The following is a 22870-nucleotide window of genomic DNA, read 5'->3' on the forward strand; positions in this document are numbered from 1 at the left end:
GAATTGATGAAAATTATATTCATCTAATAGTTCTTGGTCTGAGGTATAGAAATATATTTCTGTTCAAAACAGTATTTGTACAGAAGTAGCCGTAACTAGTAGACTATTAAAAGAACTTTAGTCTTGGTGGCGAGGGCATGGAAACTATTTCCCTGTATCAGGGAACTAGAAGGGAAGTAAGCCGATTGCTCCTGGCCACAGAACAATATGGTCCTGCTTCCCCAGCCTACCTAAAGTTCAAAAGAACCCACTAACAGCACTTGTTGCATTCAAACAAAGTACTGTACAGTACTCAAATCCCACCACCATGATAAAATAGCAGTTACTTAAGCAAGATGGATAGGAAGATGAAGTCCACTCGTCTTTCTTTATCCCGCTGAATCTTGGCAACCTGGTTGTAGAAATCTAATAGGTCCCAATGACACTACTCTCTCTTTATAAAACCATGCTCCGCCATGTACAATATTAGTTCTCTCTAGACGGTCCCCTCTTCTGTTTCCGATTGTTCTCTCCAGTATTTTGCAAGGTATAAGTCAGCGACAAGTTTGTAGAATAAGGCCTCATACGAATGAAACTTTCTTGTAAACAGCATCCACATACTAATGTCACTTACCATATCCTGTGTATTGTTCACAACTGATCCCTACTTCCTCACACATTCACTCACCACGTCTGCCCATCCTTTCATGCTCATAACACACATTACAGAACAAAAAACTTAGAAAATGCACAGGGAAGGATAACAAAATTTATACTGGAGATTAGCAACCTCTCTTAGAAGAAACTGAGAAAACTTAATGTACTTATATACAAACACAAAATAAAAGACATAACAATTGGGACAAATTGCAAAAGTTTAGATTCGGAAACACACTTCACAAATGGAGTGTTGATTTATGAAACAGATTACTGGGTAACATGATTGACATGTTATTAAATATGGATTGTTTAAAGCATAAGTTAGACATGAGGCATACATGACCAAGTTTGGTCCGGCATAAATAGAGGCTGTATTGAAAGGGCCAACAGTCTGTCTGCAGTTTTCTCAATTATGTTAAAATATAAATTAACACTTATTTCTCTGACATGATTCTTCCTTAATTGTTTACTTTATAAGCATGTGCATCTACTAGATTTGATAAAAGTTTTTAACAGCAAAACGTTACCTACAAATAGTTTACTTTCATCGTGGTGTTTCTCTTCATTATTGTCAAATTTTTGTGCTCGACTCAATCATAATAAGATTCTGCAAATTTGGTGTAAAGATTATGACCAGTTAATTGTAGTGTGTTAAATATATACTATGTATATATTTTATATACTAATATATATATATATATATATATATATATATATATATATATATATATATATATATATATATATATAAATATGTATAAGTACACTGTGAAATAAACTGTTATTACACAGTATTACACAAAGTACAGTACTAAGAAATTATATAAACAAACTGTTTTGTCAATAGTTTATTAAAATAGAATGTCATTGCATACAGTACATTGTAATGTATATACCATATACTCAATTATTAACAGTAAGATGCTATGTAATGGTCAATTAAAGGTATATTTTCATGTAAAAATTAACACTGATGTAGAGTACACAAGAGAAATCATTTAGCTAATTTCTTATGACCCTTCTCTACTGTTTTCGTTTTCTTGTCTTTATTTTGGTCATCAATGACTTTCCTCTTCTGGGTCAGTCGAGCAGCCTTTGCAGCCTGCCTCTGTTCTTTCCTTCTAAGGATGTGATACATTTTCTTTTGTTTTCTTGGAATCATCATGACTGCTAACCTTTTCTCCTCTTTTTCCTGCTTCTCTACAACAGCTTTTTTAACGGTTGCTGGGTAACCAGGGCGCACGGCCATTTTCTTTCGACGACGAGGCAATTCTGTCGTTGCGGTTTCTTTCACTTCCTTAACACCATCCTTCTCTTCTGAGTTTGCAGCATCCTTCTCTTCTGAGTTTGCAGCATCCTTCTCGTCTGGTTTTCCATCATCCTTCTCTTCTGATTTGATTCATCCTTCTCTTCTGATTTTGCATCAACCTTCTCTTTTTGTTTTGCATTATCCTTTTTACCTGAAAATAGTATGAATCAGACATCTTACTAATCTTTTTCTATAAAAGTAAATACACAGTATTAACCCTATGACTGAAAAAATCTACACTTGTTACACACAGAAATCACACTAACGTGATGCATCAAATGAACAAATCCACAAGGGCCGTGACCAGGATTCGAACCTGCGTCCGGGAGCATCCCAAGACACTCCCTTAATCAACTGAGCTACGACAGGGTTATAAACGGTTTCAACTCTTTTTTAACCCTGTCGTAGCTCAGTCGATTAAGGCAGTGTCTGGGATGCTCCCGGACGCAGGTTAAAATCCTCATCACGGCCCTTGTGGATTTGTTCAACTACACTTGTTGCCAACACCTAACCCTCCAGTGCATAAAGGAGGAGCTGTCCACTTTTATATAAAACACTTCTCTGTGCATAGCATCATAAATTTCAAATAAACTCAATAAATGTCAATTTACATGTCAATCAGCATTTAAAATACTGTATATCAAGAACAAATATTTAGCTGAAGTTTCTTCTTTTCACAATCTAAAACTACTGAGAAGTTCAAGGAAATTTAATCTTAAAAAATGAATACAAAATTATACACATAGAAAATGATTAAAACATAAATTAAAGGCATGAATGAATTTGGATTATTTTTCCACCAAAAATACATAAAATTAATTGGGAAAGTGGCTGAGCTGGTATATTTGGGCCATTTTTCTGGCATGAAATGGAGACTCAAGGATGGGTTTTTATTAAAAAAAAAAAAAAAAAAAAAAAGATAAATTTTTAAGGAATCCTGATGGCATGAGCAATCCATTTTCTTATTAGAGATGCAGTACAAAACAGGAAAGATATTATTCAAGTTTATAAAACCCAAACTAATCAAGATCAAATGTTAACACAGAAAAGGGTTATAAACCCAAATATTTTATATTCCAACTTCTGGAAATAAAATCATGACCAAATATCAAACTCATTGATTACATTAATATGCATAAAAATATCATGAACCAATAGTTGGGCTAGGGACCCCTGAATAACCCTAAGATGTGCTTCCTGTCCCTGACAATGGGAAACCAAATCCGGGTAATTACATTGTGGTATACAATATAATCCACTTGAATTTTCTGCATCAATTGATTGCATACCAAAGCATGTAAACAAAATGTACACACTGTATACCTGAACGTTTAAAACGAGAATATTGATGTTGGCGTTAACCAAGGGCAGTGTAGATGATTGTAAATTGGACAAGGATTATTAATTTGTTTAATTTTAACCCATAAATATTTATAATCTATTCCTTATTACATGTTCTCAACATGTTATTTAACTTTAAATAAATGATTAAAGAGCAAATCGTCCGTGCCAGACTTGGAAGACAAGTCATCCTTTGTCTACATCATTACTGATCGACTGTCATCTAGTGGACAAACAACGATCAAATTTTAGATTTCTTTTGCGTGTTAATACTTTTACATTCTAAGGTGGTGCCCTTTTTATATCAAAGTGAATCACACCCTATGGTCATTTGCTCAGCAATACTTTAAACGTTTATAGTCATAATCTGTTTACGAACCTATTTAATGGGATTAAGACATTCATATTTATATATACAAAAAAAAAAAAAAAAAAAAAAAACATGGAAATGTATGTTTAATAAACATTCAAATTTACAGACTCGTATAAAACTATTACATTGTGCACTTATTTATGGTAAGCCTGTTTTTTTTAAGTGAGTTATGGAGCTTCTTGGCCAGTTTTGTCTTGATATTTCATAATCAAAACTCCCATTCTTTATTAATAGTTAACCAATATGCAAATAACATAACAATTAAAGATATTGATAGCTACTAAATTTTGGTAAAAATATACAATATTTGAATATTGTCCACTAACTGACCATTGATCAGTAATGAGGTAACGGTTGATAATTCACTCCTTAAATTGTCAGCATTTATTAAAAATTAACATGCAAAAACAGATGAAATAATAAATATAAAATATTTAAGAGCTAAAATAATTTGGTTATTAATTGTGTAAAAGTCAACAGCTTGAACATGTATATTCAGTTCTAAAATGTTCAGTTATACATGCACTTTTACATCTATGAATTTATATACAATCAAAACTGATGACTTAAAATGAGGTACAGGTTATCTTGAGGTTATCTTGAGATGATTTCGGGGCTTTAGTGTCCCCGCGGCCCGGTCCTCGACCAGGCCTCCACCCCCAGGAAGCAGCCAGTGACAGCTGACTAACACCCAGGTACCTATTTTACTGCTACCTTGAGGTGCTTCCGGGGCTTAGTGTCCCTGCTAGGTAACAAGGGCATAGGGTGAAAGAAACTCTGCCCATTGTTTCTCGCCGGCGCCCGGGATCAAACCCGGGACCGGTACTGTATATGGAGAGCATATATTTATTAAAGAAGCCATATAAAATCTAATTATACCCAACGATTACATTAATTTGCATCAACATACCTTTAATGGGTTTACTTTTCACTGGCTTCAATACTACTGCCTCGCTTTCTTTAACGTCCTCCTCGCTGTCTTCATCGTCACTGTCCTCCATTGTAAGGGGCTGCTCAAGAGGCAAATCTCCTTTTTGTCGAGCCAAGAGTTGCTCTTTTTCGGGTGGAACATACAACTCTTTCTCTATGTCGAAGGGCGAGAGATGGGCAGGAAGAGTTACCCCAGGGAAGTAATCTTGAACTGGGAGGAGAATACGGGCATTGATGCAGTCATACACCCACTGTGGCTGAATGTAATACCTGAGAAAAACAAATTTATTAGATTTAAATAAAACTACTACATAAATACTACACTAACTCGCACTTAAACCAATACCGAAATGGAAGTACATTTGATTTTCGTAAATCATAAACATAACTGCAAATCTGGTGTAACAACCATGTCCTTTACAAAAATTACAAAAACGAGACTCATTTGGTTCAAGCTAATGTAGGTTCCTTGGGTATTTTTTATACACTTTTGAGATAACCTTTTATTTTTGCATTACAGCATCTCCCAAATGGATATTTTCATGAATTATAACCTCGACCCACATCTCGGATGTCACTCTGTGCCCCTCTGCATTTTGAAGTGGTCCATAGGCAGCATGACCATACTCCCCTCACAAGGCTTAACTTTAAACCATACATTAAAATAACTGAAAAATCAAAGGCTGGATATCACGAACTTTTCAAACAAATGCATATATTTTAAGTACACAAGGTAATTATCAGGAGAAAGTACAAAGCCATTATAACTATATAGCACTTGGAAGAGATATGAGAATAAGGATTTGGATAGGACAAAGGAAAAGAATGGTACCCAACCACTTGGACAATCAGGGATTGAACGTCAGTCTGTGAAAAGCAAGACTGTTGCTCCACTTTTCAGTCAAAGTGGTTAAAAAGTACTATCTAGAATGGATAATTTTTTTTAAATTTACTGCACCATTCAAGGCTGGGGAAGTTGTTGACCTTAAGAATGTGCAGAGAACCTTTATTACCTGAATACATTCAATAAAACATCTAAATTACCTTGACAAATACTTCCGTTCAATGTGTGGTCTATCAACAATTTGATGTGTAATTGACTCATCTGTCACAGGGTATGTGCTTCCATCTGTTAAACTCTCTTCCCAGGAAACCTGTCATGGAGAAATTTTAGGTATATTATTTAAGTAATGAATGAGGAAGTACCAGCATTAATAGCTGTGGCAAATCATGAAATGCAAGTGAAAATAGGGAATTGCAGAGTTAAGCTACAGATTTTGAGGAAAAAAAATAGGGAATGGAGAGGACTGAAATGCAGCTTTCTGGTCAATTCATTGCTTGTTTCTCAAACCATCCACATGCCAAAATATAGTTGATCAGTGAATCACCATGATGTGGAACGTTTCAAACAGTAGTGAAAACTCAACCCCACCACACAATAGAAACCACTCGCTATGACACAAAAGATCAGCATACACTTCTCATCACCATCTCCAAGCAATCCATGGAAAAATAAAGAAAGTCAATTACTGCTCTATTAACTACCTGACTTGGCAGTCAGATTACCACTACAGAGGCGAAGGAACCAACAATCCACACTTAAAGATCAGAACACCCAAACATGCCTGAAAAAGCTAGAACCAAAATGGCAGAAATGGGAGCAACACAAGAGCCACACACACACACACACACACACACACACTCTTCATGCCCAAAACCGTCAGTAGTTTCAAAGCATTATACGACAGAGTATTGGGAAGACGGGACACAAGCGTAGCTCTCATCCTGTAACTACACTTAGGTAATTAAACACACACACACGGGAAGACGGGACACTACGAGCATAGCTCTCATCCTGTAACTACACTTGGGTAATTACACAAATGGGCATATTAATCTTCTTAATGCCTTATTCCTGAGCAAGGTTCCTTTATTTGGTATCTGAGCGAACTTCATACCAGTGACCATAACCAAAAGGAAATAGAGCAGAACGAATGGCTTACCAAAATATGGCCAGTTTCTTACTTGCAAGAAAGCAGAACAATTCTGAGATAAAAATTTAAATACAAATTCAGACTGTAGACTCACCCCAAACAAAGCACCAATGTTACAGCCAGAAAGCAAAATAGTCAAACACAAATTGAGAAACTTAGCCACTAAATCAGAACAGAAAGGAAGAAGGAAATGCATGAGGGACCAGAAATACCAGTATCACAAAAGCCCCCCCCCCCCTTTTTGACCTTCTAATTTCCTTCAGAGAAGAGACACCCAGAAACAACCTTAGGAAAATGACGGCAAAACACTGAAGAAATGGAACTGTGGCATAATAGACCTCAAAATGATGTAAGGAAAGATATGACATATCTAAAGTAGTCACACTACATGTCCCACAATAGTGATGTCCAGTACCCACTAAATGCCCCACAATAGTGATGTCCAGTACCCACACTACATGCCCCCACAATAGTGATGTCCAGTACCCACACTGCATGTCCCACAATAGTAATGTCCAGTACCCACACTACATGCCTCCACAATAGTGATGTCCAGTACCCACACTACATGCCCCCACAATAGTGATGTCCAGCACCCACTAAATGCCCCCACAATAGTGATGTCCAGCACCCACTAAATGCCCCCACAATAGTGATGTCCAGTACCCACACTACATGCCCCCACAATAGTGATGTCCAGTACCCACTAAATGCCCCACAATAGTGATGTCCAGCACCCACTAAATGCCCCCACAATAGTGATGTCCAGTACCCACACTACATGCCCCCACAATAGTGATGTCCAGTACCCACACTACATGCCCCCACAATAGTGATGTCCAGTACCCACTAAATGCCCCCACAATAGTGATGTCCAGTACCCACACTACATGCCCCCACAATAGTGATGTCCAGTACCCACACTACATGCCCCCACAATAGTGATGTCCAGTACCCACTAAATGCCCCCACAATAGTGATGTCCAGTACCCACACTACATGCCCCCACAATAGTAATGTCCAATACCCACATTGCATGTCCCACAATAGTAATGTCCAGTACCCACACTACATGCCCCACAATAATGATGTACAGTACCCACACTACATAACCAACAGTAGTGATGTCATGGGTGACCAAAGTCAATTGGCCAACCGCACAAAATGACAATAAGTAATAATCGGTATGAACAAACCTCTCCTTGACAGGCTCTGATGACAAAGGTAAGAGACTCTATGTTTGTTTCACGGTTTAAGAAGAACTTAAAGTTCTTGAAAAGAGACTGTTGTTGTTTCCTCTTCAACTCTTCCTCTTGTGCTGCTTGCATCTGATTATCATCATCCTCCTGCAGGAAGAAAGTTATAATGTAACAGGCTATCTCTCGGACGAGGAGTTACAACAACGTAGTAGAAATATGTTGACCAAACCACACACTAGAAAGTAAAGGGACGACGACGTTTTGGTCTGTCCTGGACCATTCTCAGATCGATTGTGTCACAATCGACTAGAGAATGGTCCAGGATGGACCAAAACGTCGTCATCCCTTCACTTTCTAGTGTGTGGTTTGGTCAACAGGCAATCTTTCATTTACCTATGTGATTGGTGGCAGTGAATATATTACAACAAGCTAAACAAAATGTTAAAATTGTAAATGTAAGAATACTAATAATGGCAATTTTTTACATTTGATATGTAAAAATAATAAAAACACAAATATGTAAGACACAAATTTTGCTCATGCCATTGAGATTTTCAGGTAATTAGACAGGTTCCTGCAGGAAATGCAGCATCAGCCTTACCAGTCAGTTGTAACCAAAAAAGCTTGGCCTTAGGCACGGCTGCTGAAGTCAAATAACTTGACTTCAGCCACAACTTAATTCATACCACTTTCACTATACACAAATATTTTCTTGCAGCTCTGGCTTATTTTTTTTTTTTGTAACTTTACCCGTACTGTCTCATTCTGTTATATCTCACTCAGAAAAGAATATATCCTGTACAATGTAGAATCTTGTACAATGCTCATTATCATCTTGCATTATTCTCTCTTGTAATAAGATTTATTTATCTCCGCTTCTTGACGCTCATCTCTCATGAGTGGTAGTATGTTGTGACTAGACAAGGCGTTGCTATGTGCTGGCAAGAGCAAACAGAAAGGTTGGGAAATTGATAGCCAACCATATGTGATAATCTGATGATGCCAAGAAAAGCATTTTAGGGATTTGAGTGCATGATTTACAAGCCTTTCAAGACTGTTCTTGCTTTCACTTTCATTAATTCATCCAATGGCTCTTCAGCACAATATCTGACCTTGCAGACACAGTTTGAAACAGATCCTATAGTGAAACTTCAGTAAATCCCTCCTGCCAGACACTACATGGTATACTTCAAATAAAGCAATAGATATTGTGCTTAGAGAAAGCAAATTATAAAAAAAAAATGATAAAAACTAAAAAGTACTCTTTTTAATAAGAAAACAAATAATGATTTAAATATCCACCTATTTCAGAGGCTTTGAAAATTAACCAATTTATTGCCTCAGATAATTAATCCTTTGAAGTCAGTTATGTGCTGATCCATACAACAAACAGCCCCGCTCCTGTGCCAGGTAAGTCCACTACGGGCTCACCATAGCCCGTGCTACTTGCCCCGCTCCTGTGCCAGGTAAGTCCACTACGGGCTCACCATAGCCCGTGCTACTTGCACCGCTCCTGTGACAGATAAGTCCACTACGGGCTCACCATAGCCCGTGCTATTTGCACCGCTCCTGTGCCAGGTAAGTCCACTACGGGCTCACCATAGCCCGTGCTACTTGCACCGCTCCTGTGCCAGGTAAATCCACTACGGGCTCACCATAGCCCATACTACTTGTCCCGCTCCTGTGCCAGGTAAAGTTCACTACGGGCTCACTATAGCCAGTGCCAGTTAAGTCCACTACAGGCTCACCACATCCAGTGCTACTTGCCCCGCTCCTGTGCCAGTTAAGTCCATTACGGGCTCACCATAGCCTGTGCTACTTGGAACTTTTTATTTCGAGTAGCTGAATCTAAAACAACATGTGTTGATCCCTGTGCTAATCCAGTTATCATCATTTGCTGAATTTAGTTATTAACACCCAATTTCTATACAAATTATATAAATATGGGGTATAATACATCCATATAGATGTAATAGAGTTAACCAAGGAACAAGAAAAACTTCTTGCATCATTTTTAATTGATTCCTATGCGATGAGATTATTGTGTACTAGTGGCCTACAATTATCATAAAATACCATTTTAGTGTTTCCTGCCAATGTTTGGATATATTACTGGACAACATTATCACACAAAATAGCAACAAAGGCGTGGGTTGCAAGACACTTCATTTGAAATATACCAGGAAGAAATCTGCATGCAATATAGGTATACTGTACATACTTAAGCACCATTTTTTTTCGTAAGGTATATGTACAAAAATTTACTTATTCATTCAACACAATGTATGAAACTAAGGCGATGAAGGGTGGGGATTACTGTACTGTTGTAAATACAATTTTCTGCTTTCCCATGACATGGAAGGAAGTTGGTGATCTGTCCTTTGCACAGGTGTACAAAGATTTGTGCATTTCCAGAACAGGATAAAGACCTATACTACTGGTCTATACAAAGCTTCAAACAAGGAAGGCAGCAGGAAAAGCCTACCAAAGACATGCTAACTTATTTTGGACTAGTTTTAAAAGTAATTACAAAAACAAACAAAACGGCGAGTGAGGAGTCAACTTACCTTTTAACACTGAATAGAAGAAAAACACGGAGAGAGCATTGGGAGAGTAAATTATATTAGTGAAAGATTACAAACGATGTCCAGTGAGAAGGGAAGAAGCATGAAAACTTACCAGAAGGTGAGTGTCAATGCCATCCTCATCCTCATCATTGTCTTCTACCTTGTTTCTTAACAGGGGTGCATTCAATGATGCTACTTGATCAGATATTCCATATTCTCCCTCCTCCACTTCACCTAAAACAATTAATCTCTTTAATGCTACATGGCATAAGATGTATATTTTACTGCAGTCTCTTAAGAGGTAAACTAGATCATAATTCAATATGAACATAAGAATAAGTGTGTGGGATATATCTTCTCCCAAGGAATAAATATAAGCTTCTGAATGAGAAACTGGTTTAAAATCTTAATTTAAGATAAACAGCTTATTTCAATAAGAAAGAAATGTAGTTATGAAGATAAAAGCAGAAAAGGGTGAATCTTTTTTTATTAAGCCTCTGTTGATAAAGTATTTGGTATATATTGACACATTCTAGCTCCTCATACAGTATAACCAAGTAGAAAGTGCCTTACTTATATGATAGCTAGACCAGCAGTCTGTAAATGATCACAAGTACTTTGTAAAATGTTATTAATTTTGGAGAGAAGAGGGTGCCAACAACAATATATAGAAACCCCAAGATGAGAGTAGATCACAGTATACTTGTAGATGTTTTTGCCTGCGAGATGTAAATAAAGCCCTTATGGGCAAAATATAATTTTAAAATAAATATCAATCTTGGTGTTTCTATAAACAAGAAACTTATAGAAGCTTAACAATTGCTGAAACGTTACATCTCCATCCTCTAAAGTCAATACAAAGATAAAGTTCACATTCAAATGTGAACTGAAGAATGAGAATCCCCCACAAGCGGATGACGAGTCACAATAACATGGCTGAAGAATGTTGACCAAACCACACACTAGAAATTGAAGAGACAACGACCTTTACCTTCCTCCAAGATATCCTCCTCCTCACCTCTTTCTTGCCTCACTTATGCCCGTGCTTTACTCGTTTCTTCACAATCGACTTGATAATAGTCCAGGACAGACCGAAACGTCATCGTCTCTTCAATTTCTAGTGTGTGGTTTGGTCAACAGAATCCCCCATAGTGTTGCCAATCTTCTTATTTCTCACGGGTCAAACCCTGACTCTAAGCCGCACTTGGGGAGAAGAAAAACTCCCAGAACCCTATCCAGATATATGATATGATATAATATACTAAAATAGAGATCAGGGTCCATGTCTTTTAAGTAGTCATGTCTCAATGTTATATTTTGACCTTTTTCTCTACACTCTGAGCCATCAGAATTTTGCTGATGGAGAAACAAATTAGCAGAGCAGTAGACTGTAAAGAGTAATATACTATCATTTGAATGGTTGTAAAAGTTTGTGACATACCAATTCAAATGTGTGAATTTTGTTGTTTTCACGAGTGTGGGTAGGAGGGGTGTGGGGTTGGTTGGAAGGTGGGGAGATGTGTATGGGAAAAAGAAAGTTGGAGTGAGAGAGAAAGCTAGAGAGGGAAAGCTAGAGAGGGGAAAAAAGAAAATATGAAAGCAAGACAAAACAGGAAAGTAAGAATGAGAGAAAGCAAGAGAGCAAACTATCAGAACTGGGAGCTCACGAGTGGCCAATCAAAACTGAAAAGCAAACCAAAGGACCAAGACAGAATATGATTTCTTTTCCATGCATTTTATGGCTACACATACTACTGTGATAGCAACTTTTTTATAACAAACATAAAAAATACGCATCTATACTTAAAGAGCTTACTTTTCACCATGTCCCGAAGCTTGGGAGGGTAGTGGAGGTTCAAACTATGATACAGTCGGAAATTAACAAAACCCAGCAGTGTTATGTAGAATTCAACAAACACTCTCATGATGCGAAGATCAACTAGAGTTGCATTCTGTATACAAAAGAAGGAAATATATATAATTAAATACTACACAGATTTTGTGATTAGTTGCAGCATCAACTCATTTCAATTATTACAGCATAAGTAACGATACAGCATACTGCATAAATAGCAATACAGAATAGTGCATAAAGTAGATAATAGACCAGATGACTTTGACCAACCATGGAAGCCCAACAATGGGCACATTTGACCCAGTTAACACTTCCACACATTGATGGTTTCCAGTTTTCAGATCCACACTGCACCACCACTGCTTGATGATCTACTACAGAGTACTTTCCCGACATATTTTGCCACTCGATGCTTCTGTAAAATATCTTGCTATTCTTACCTCATATATTTCTCTCTCTTATTCATTTGCACCCCATTTATATACACTTGTTACTAGCACATCTTAATTCTTTCTCCAAAATTCTTGTTTCTTGTATGGGCCAGTGGAGAAGGCTTTCCTTGATGTGAAAGCCCAGCCAGTATGTGGAATTCAAAGGGAAAATGTTTCAAGTGCTCTTAATTCTAGTAATGTATATTAATTTTTAGGTCACCTGTTCATTTTCCTATTCTTTTCTGTACTATACTCACTGTATCTTTTACATGCATTCAGGCGTGCCTATTCTTAGCCTCTTGGTACCTCTTGACGTGCCTTGGATTATTTAGGTCTTTTGTCGAGAATCTCTTTGCACGATTTCGACCTTGGAATTCCCTCTGCATCTCAGGGTAATGTGTTCCATGATCTCATTTGATAACTTTAGTTCATTAGTCTACTTCCCTTCTCCAATAAAATCCCTTATTCCTAAGAAAATTCTTGTTGTGATATTTAAGTTTCTTTCTTAACACTTTTTCATTCTGTTCTGCTGTAACTCCATTAAATAGCAAAATGCATTACACAGTGATTAATGACACTAAGAAGTTCTTGTATTCAATCTCGTGTGCTTCTTTCTATGAACACCAGGGGCCAGATTCACTTAGCAGTTACAGTTACGCAAGCACTTACTGATCTGTACATCTTTCTCAAACTTTGGCAGCTTTGTTTATAATTATTAAACAGTTAATGAGCTCCGAAGCACCAGGAGGCCGTTTATAACAATAACAACGTTTGATTTCATGTTTTCATTTTCAAACTTGACATTTTCATGTGTCAAGTTTTCATGCTTGTAAACTGTTTAATAAATGTAACCAAAGCCGTTAAAGATTGAGGAAAGATGAACACGTTTGTAAGTACTTGCGTAACTGCTTCGTGAATCTGGCACCAGGTCTAACAATGCTGGATCTCCCTTTCGTTTCCTTGTTGGATTTTCACAGAATGCCCTAAAATTAGTCAGTCAAGTTTTATCTAATAAGTTTGCTCTTCTTCAGTCTTTTCTTCCATGAGGCCTCTCATTATTAATCAATCTTTTAGTTTTTAGTCACCAAATATAAGTAACCGTGTTCCCATTTTCTACTGGAACAATCTATTTTTTATAGCTACTGTATTATGCTGGTTCTGCTACTATCATCCCACTCATCTTTTCTTTTGCTTATGGCCTTGGTATGTGACCAGCCTTTGTTTCTCAAATTTTTAATAGGGTAGTCATTTGATAAATTCCTTGCATTTTGATTTCCTCAAATCTCCATTGTAAAATGAACAGGGTGAATGGTGGGAGGGTTAGGCATATATATGGTACAACAGATGTTTGAGGGTGTAGATGTAAGGAGATCTTGAAGGAGTTTAGCCGAGGTTCAAAAGGGAATGGCAGAAGACATCCTCACTTGAAAAAACTATGGGGTTACTGCTTCCCATTAAATAATTATAGAAAAATGATAGTTGCCATTGGGCTACACTGCCCAACAATAACTTTATGAACCTTAGTTTTATGATCATACAGAGATCTCGGTGGTCTCCACACTACTATGATGAGGCATTCTCATGTTATTGTACGGAAACCTGTTGCATAGGAAAAATAAAACAATAAACATGACAAGACCCTTATGACCTCCAGAGATGCATTAGTCAGGGCAGCCGGGTCACAACCAAAATGTCTAAGGCTCAATTTCCAAGGAAGGATGGAAATGCCTGAACTAGCAGTAAATAGGTACCCAAGTGTTAGACAATTGTTATAGGGTGTCCTGGGAAATGTCAATAGTTCAACCAGTAGTACCTCAACAAGTCTAACGGGTTTCCTGTCCCAAAATATGGGAAACAAAAATGAACAGATGGTGAATAAAATCTACAGTCATCCAACAGAGCTAGGAATTATCAGCATTACTACTACTATTGCTAAATTAAATGCTTAACAAAAATATAAATTATAACTATTTCTCATATATACAACCTCTCGCAAATTACCTTCCCTTGGCACTTTTCTACAAGATCTAAATACAAGTGCTTACCTGTGGAGTGAATGGATGTGGAGCAATCCAAGTGACTGTTTGACCCATTATTTCCACTTGATAGTAATAACCTTTTATGGAGATGAACACCTTCCGCAGAGCATGGGCCTCAATAACATAATGCATGAACTCTATTGTCAACCTATGACACATTTCAGACACACCTGAAAAAAAAAAAAAAAATTAATGCGTTAGAAAAGTTTTCTGTTTTAAAGCATTCAATCCTTTCATTTATTATTCCCTTAATGCCCAGCTTCAACAGGTACCCTTCCCTTTGTGGTGGCCTCAGGTTAAAGATGTACAAAATATTTAAATTGCTTTACACAAAAATCAATGGAGCAATCTGTGCCATATACTCCTGCTTTACTTTGCTCATAATTTTTTGCATATCTGTAAAAGTAAACCTCACTTAACAAATACTTAATTCAGTACTATGAATATTTACTCTTAACATGTACCTTAAATTTATCTATTTATGTACAGCACTGTAATAAATATTTACACCATTAAAAAACCTTTAGTTATTTTGCCGGAGCACACACGTCTGCTTGCCCATGTTTACCTCAGCCCACACTCGCGAGTGTTATTTTTGGCATCGGTAGTACTCTATGATTCTTGCTGAATCTCTACATCCTATAAGTAACGAGATCCAAATGCTGCATACTTGTGAAATAAATTGCGAATTGCAGTACCCAAAATGTTTATTTAATAATTTATTCATTTATCTATTGACAAGTACAGTACTTGTACAAAGATTTTAGTAAATGGTACATTTTTGCAAAGCTACAGAATAAAACTTGGGAATTTATGGTAGAGAGAAGGAGAGGTTTGGTTTACGATGTTACATCATTCTATGTAATGACACTAAGACACTTGACTACTCAACCAATCATTTGATTGCAGACGAGGAGTCACAATAACGTGGCTGAAATATATTGACCAAACCACACACCACACTAAGAAAGTGAAGGGATGACGACGTTTCGGTCCTTCCTAGACCATTCTCAGGTCGATTGTGAATGGTCCAGGACGGACCGAAATGTCATCGTCCCTTCACTTTCTAAGTGTGTGGTTTGGTCAATCATTTGATTATCTAGCATTTTCAGAGAATGCATCTCATTCATTAAGTGAGGTCTGCCTCCTACTGTGAAGTCTTATACAAGTAGTTTGACTGACATATACAAATAACAACATATACTTAAGATAATATACAATCCTAGACAATTCTTCAATGTCTTTTTACCATTCATTATAGATTACTCTCTTCCATTTTAATTATATAATTCTAGACTCAATTTATTACATTTAAAAACTTGCTATTATAATAAAACCCTAAGAATTCCCTGTTTTCAATATTTTCTCAATTTAAGTGATGATTAAAATGAGATGACTTTTGTCTAAAAACTGCAACATTACTAAAGCCAGCACTATCTTTTACCAGTCTTCTGTCTACCAGCACTATCTTTTACCAGTTTTCTGTCTACCAGCACTATCTTTTACCAGTTTTCTGTCTACCAGCACTATCTTTTACCAGTTTTCTGTCTACCAGCACTATCTTTTACCAGTTTTCTGTCTACCAGCACTATCTTTTACCAGTTTTCTGTCTACCAGCACCATCTTTTACCAGTTTTCTGTCTACCAGCACCATCTTTTACCAGTCTTCTGTCTATCAGCAATATCTTTACTCCAAGCTTTACTATGAAAATTTGTCACAGAATCTAAGTAGTTCTCTAATCTGTGGTTGGTTAGGTTCTGATAGATTTCCTGGTATAAGCTTTAAAAAGGTAATTTATTACAAGGTCCATATCACTGCATAAGGGATCATGCAACACTACTTATGCATTACTTTGACACGTTTCATTTCCATTTGGATCTAATACAGTACAGAACAAGTGTTCCTAAACACTTGTTTACATGGATAAAACTTGGCCTAAATAAGTTAATAATTAACGTAACAAGATCAGATATAAATTTCAAGAAAAGAAATTAATTTATACTTTGATGTGTTCGCTGCGTTCTTGCCATTTTCGAGAAGAGAAAGCAAAGGGTGAGGGGATCATCCAAGTCTCGTAGGGCATCAACAAAGGTCGGGTAACGTTCTTGCACAATGTGATCCAATTTATAAATGGGCTTCTGCCCATGGAGCCTATCAGCCTTTTCAGTATCTCTTCGAGCTTTCGCTTTGCGTATTTTATTCATGAATGCCTGAAATTTATAACTGGTGTGAACATTAAACAAGTCATGACCCACATTACCAGATAAAAAATTTAAAAGTAATGATAAGTGAGATAAAAGTAATACATAGCCTGACATGACCAAACTGTTGGAGTATTCTTAAGTGCAGGAGACAACACTTCTACTTATTTCATGGGAAGTGAGTACTGTATTATTTTGGTTTTCTCCGGGCTCTAATTATTTCTCACATAACAAAATTATATTTAACACTGTTCTAGAATTACATTATGTTAATTAAAAATAAAAGGCTATCAGTTTTATTGTCACATGTTATAATGCAATCAAATCTTGTAACAGATGGCATAACTGAATGTATTTTTCTGGTTGTCTGCACATCTCATACTATTGTACAAGGAAAGAATGTTTTGTATGAAATAAATGTGAATGCTGAAAAGCTGCAAGTGACTGAACAGTTTAAATACATGGGGAAAGTTTGAATAGTTCCTTGTAGTGCCACTGCAGTACAATGGCACTGCCTGACTTTCTACATTCCTGCTCTAAAGACAGCAGGTCTTACCTTAGGAAGCAGCCAAAAAAATATTGCTCTGAATTGCCTGACATGAAATTGCAAATTTCCTGACACGAAACTGCTATTCTCCATGTTAGGTTTCCTAAATATTAAATCATACTGTATATATAATAACCAAAATTCTGAATAACTTTTTCTGGTGTACAGTATATATACAAATTACAATTTTGTTAATTGTGCTGCAATAGTAACCTTACTTATTAAACACAACTAAAATTCTTGTAATCTTCCAAATCTTACAAATTACCTGTAATGCCATATTGTCAAATGACAAAAACATTAATAAAACTGCCAAAAGGGGGTGATCATTTTACCGACATAAACATAAATAAACAAATCTAAACTGGTACATTCTGAATATTCAAGGTTTGAGATACACAACATAGCTGAATGATCACACATCAAGGCACCGAATGTGTCCAGTAAACTGAAATGTTTACCTTCTGCAACGAAAATACTTAACTTTTTGTTTTAACAAAGACAGACTTTAGGTTGGAGATTTAATTAAAATAGGGTAATAATGTTGCTTACTATTAATTTATTGCATATGTGTGTGTGCATCACCCAAATTTACCACAGCACAAATAATCCAAAAAAGTTGAAAATGGCATTACATACAAATACCAGTAGTGTATTTAACCGACAATCAGAGACCGACAACCAGAGCGCAACTCCACAGTCTTCTATGACTGATGGATCTTGAGGTTATCTTGAGATGATTTCGGGGCTTTTTTTAGTGTCCCGCAGCCCGGTCCTCGACCAGGCCTCCACCCCCAGGAAGCAGCCCGTGACAGCTGACTAACACCCAGGTACCTATTTTACTGCTAGGTAACAGGGGCATAGGGTGAAAGAAACTCTGCCCATTGTTTCTCGCCGGCGCCTGGGATCAAACCCAGGACCACAGGATCACAAGTCCAGCGTGCTGTCCGCTCGGCCGACCGGCTCCCTGGATGCCTACTACTATCTTGTATTCTTTTACATCGACCATATTGTAAACAAATATACTGCACCAGTTGGTCATAAAAACAATAGCCACACTTACCCTGTGCTCTCTGAACTTCCAGATAATAGGTTCATGAAGAAGAAACTGAATGTCCTTCAAATAGTAGAGAGTCTTAATTTGGGAGTTTCCTTTCTGCACCTTTTTCCTGTTCTTAGGTTCACGTGGATATATTCCCTTCAGAATACATATCCGCCGGAAATCTCGAAGGGAAAGTTGTAACTTTCTGACTGCACCATTTCTCGTTATGTATTTTTTAACCTCTCCCGACTCTCCCTGAAATTTGTTAAATTTAATTAATATTACATGATTATTTTTGTGGAAAAGCAAAATCAATTTCTATAATTCACAAACATATTAAACTAGTTAACAGTAAACTTATTTGTTCCAATCACAGTCAATCAAGGAAGGTATTCATAGTTCTTATTTCAAATGCTGTGTATACACATCTCACAAAACAAATATTATTATGAATTCTGTAATCTTAAAAAATATAAACTGACACTTCCACTCTGCGCATAAATTGTGTAATGTACCGGCAGTTTGGGGACTGTGTGGACACATAAGTGGTTATTAGGTGTAGGTGGCTGTGTGGGGTGGCTGTGTGGGGTGGCTGTGTGGGGTGGCTGTGTGGGGTGGCTGTGTGGGGTGGCTGTGTGGGGTGGCTGTGTGGGGTGGCTGTGTGGGGTGGCTGTATGGGGTGGCTGTGTGGGGTGGCTGTGTGGGGTGGCTGTGTGGGGTGGCTGCGTAGGTGGCTGGGTGAGTGCATGGCATGTGGTCGTCGTTTGGTGTGTCCCTTGCCCTGTGGCTACATTTTACCAAGACATTTGTTAGCACACAAATAAAAACAATTTAGTATACAGTATTATTTATTTTGAAGTACTGTACTGTAAAAGCAAATTATATGGAAGGAGTGAAAAATACTTTGAACATTCTTAGTGGCCAGCCATGTCCACGATGTTGTGCTAAGGGAAGGGAATCATCAGGGGAAAGCGCCAACCCATTATGACTATATAGCACTTGGAAGAGGGTAGGATAATTATTTGGGATGGGACGGTGGAAAGGAACGGTGCCCAAGCACTTGAACGGCCGGGGATTGAACGCCAACCTGCATGAAGCGAGTCCATTGTGCTAAGTGGCCAGTACTGCTGCCACCATATGAATGTGACTGAGTGGATATGTATGTACTGAATTCTTTTATGTTGATTACACTCATTAATACAGAGGCAATTGTGAATTGTAAATCTAATATATTCTGTAATATTAGATATTGCTGAACAGTACAGGACTATATTTTAATATTTTCTTACTATAGTATTCACAAAACATTAACATCCCTGGTTTATATATAGTATTGTCAAAGTTTATATTTTTTAAGCTTTATAAAGCTGTGTACCAGTGATTCATTAGCTTTATATTAGTAGAAAAGAAAATCAGAATTTTTAAAATTGTGCACTTGACTTTTCAGAGCCATCTATTGACAGCACTTTGTAACTTAACTACTGTATGCTATCCACCATGTGGTAACATGTAATATTGTCTCCTGCATTCCATGCACTTCAAACAAAAATGCATATTATACATCAAATGTATAATACCTGTATTATACATCACACAGTACAAAGGGGGAGTATGCTTGGGGTTCGGAGAATATAGTGGGTACAGTATCTCGGTGCGAGTTGATTAGGCATAATGTCTATGGCTCAGATGTGGTGGTTAGTTTTTTATACTGAACAAGTTTTAAGCAATTAGCCAATTACTAGCACCTTAAGAATTTATTTAAGAGCGTTGGGATCAACAAAATCAAAACTACAATTTTGTGCTGTACTGGTTTCATTATTATTTATTCCTTAACATATTAGACCTAAACATTAAGAAAAATTCCTATAGTGCCTTTGGCATTTTATTTATTTATTTATTTATTTATATACAAGAAGGTACATTGGGTTAGAGAGAATACATAGCATAGTATTTACAACCTAGTAAAGCCACTAGTATGCGCAGCATTTCGGGCAGATAAATTTATATTCAGATTTAGATTTAGATTCAGATTCAGATTTATAAAATATGACAAGTTTGCATATTCTAAGCTTTCATCACATTTAGTTGTAAATCGCAACCAACCTTATTATGTTAGGGTAGCAGCCTCCTCCTCCTCTTAAAGCTATCTAGTATTTCAACAAATCCACAAGGGCCGTAACGAGGGTATTTATCTATCTAGTATTTAGTCTGTGTTGCTGCAGTGTGTTTAGGCTAATTTTATAATGTTTTATAATTTTCCACAATTACAAAAATGAAAAAAATTGGTTTTTGTGGAATTTTCAGCAAACATTTTAATGAGTATTTTCACCGTATAGAAATAACACTTTTTGTCTATTTTTTCCCTTTAATCTGTCCTACCAAAATAAATTCTTGGGTGCATCACTGATTGCACCCAAGAATTTACATGAATGGGAGTGGATATAAAATAAAAATAAAGAACTGCCTTCTAAGTACCAATATGCTGCTGCAGTTTCCTTTATCCCCGTTAAAAAATGTCAACATTTCCTTACAGAAATGTTTACATGGCTGCCACCTGTGAGTTAACCACTCTAAGTCTAATTTCCCAAAAGTGACCCCCCCCCCCTTGAGGTTATCTTGAGATGCTTCCAGGGCTTTGCGTCCCCGCGTCCTGGTCGTCGACCAGGCCTCCGTTGACCAGGCCCGATTCCCCCCCCCCCCATTTATCACACAAAACTACCAAAAACATATTTTTGTCAAACTTGCATTTAGGATTTAAAGTGGCTCAGACTGACAATTTTCTGTGTAAACGAGGATTATTCATAAAAACATCACTATTAACAGCACCTCTTTGACTGGCCTGTATCAACAAGGGTCCCGGTAGTACAGTCTACCGGGACCCCAAGAATTCCGGGTTCGAATCCCGGGCTGGACAGAAATGGTTGGGCACATTTCCTTTCACCTAATGCTTCCGTTCACGTAACGATGAGTAGGTACTCAGGAGTTAGTCAGCTTGTTGTCGGGTTACGTCATGGGCGGGGTCAGTAATTCAGGGGGGGGGGACTTTGATTAAAATCCTAATGTGTATGCTTACACACTAGCTTTCTGTCCCCCCGACAATGAATTAATATATACCACAACACACCATGAGCCGGTATCGAAATAGTGCAGTGATCCATAGGCCTATAATCAACATGCAGGCGATGGGTCACAATAACGTGGCTGAAGTATGTTGACCAGACCACACACTAGAAGTTGAAGGGACGACGACGTTTCGGTCCGTCCTGGACCATTCTCAATCAACTTGAGAATGGTCCAGGACGGACTGAAACGTCGTCGTCCCTTCAACTTCTAGTGTGAGGTCTGGTCAATATAATCAACATATACCAATAAAGAGGATTAATGCTCTTGAGGTTAATTTCAATATATTTTACATACATACATATTTTACATATGTATGTAAATAATATTACATAGACAACATAAATGCATAGTTATGTGGGGTAGGAGAATACTGCTAATGGGTCGAGTGCACCAAGCAAGCCCCCCCTTACCTTCTTCTTCCTCTTGGACCCCATTATATCACAAGAGGTGCTAGGAGCAGCTGCGTAGGTCTAAGATCTGCAGCTGGGTGAGGCTAGGGGCAGCTGGGTGAGGCTAAAAGGCAGCTGGGTGAGGCGGCGAGGATCAGCTGGAGACGGCGAGGAGCCCACCGCGTGTTTACAGCCCCGCCACCTTCACAACTCAATTAAAATACAAAATAAAATCTCAAGCATGGATCATATGATACGCTGTTTTTTTTAAAGCTCTTTGCAATAAAATTCCAACATTTCGAGAAAATGACATCATCAAAGATCATAAAAATGACTAAATACACTTGTGAATGTGATGAGTGGTGAGAGAAATTTGTTTAATGAATGCGAGAGGTAGCGAGCGACTGTTCATATAAACTCATATATAATAATAATAATAATAATGATAATAATAATTATTATTATTATATTATTTATTCACAAAAAGGCACAATGGGCTGGAGAGATTACATATGATTGGTATTTGTACATCCTTGCAAAAGCCACTAACACGCTTATATTCATCATTCTTTTTGTCTAGATAATTACAGTACTGTACACCCAAATAATAAATATGAAATACCTGTACTGTACGAGTTGTAACTTGCTTAGCTAAATGAATTGTGGGGTTCAGTCCCTGAGCCCATTATGAGTGCCTCTTTAACCCTTTCCACTACCGCCCACAAGATGGGTATGGGGTGTATAATAAATGAACTACACTAAACCTGTACAGTATTACATGAAGTACCTGGGTCCAGCTCTCTTTTTTTTCCCTAATATCTCGCTTATCCCTCTATGTATCCCCCCCCCCCTTCCTCATTCTTTCCTCCCACAGAATATATATTTTTTCG

At 37.4% G+C, this 22870-nt stretch overlaps 1 protein-coding gene across 1 annotated transcript; it reads right to left on the reverse strand.

Annotated features, from left to right (window-relative positions):
* Positions 1-1474: 1474 nt before the first annotated feature.
* LOC123745821 (pescadillo) lies at positions 1475-22199 on the reverse strand. Its single transcript, XM_045726848.2, is given in 11 exon segments — positions 1475-2034; positions 2037-2099; positions 4573-4862; positions 5637-5746; positions 7783-7932; positions 10465-10586; positions 12169-12304; positions 14684-14847; positions 16681-16888; positions 18490-18723; positions 22002-22199. Coding segments are annotated over 11 exon segments (1902 nt in total). The 5' UTR covers positions 22026-22199; the 3' UTR covers positions 1475-1633.
* Between the last annotated feature and the right edge of the window lie 671 nt (positions 22200-22870).

The sequence above is a fragment of the Procambarus clarkii genome, chromosome 88, assembly GCF_040958095.1.
Source record: "Procambarus clarkii isolate CNS0578487 chromosome 88, FALCON_Pclarkii_2.0, whole genome shotgun sequence".
NCBI classification, from domain to species: domain Eukaryota; kingdom Metazoa; phylum Arthropoda; class Malacostraca; order Decapoda; family Cambaridae; genus Procambarus; species Procambarus clarkii.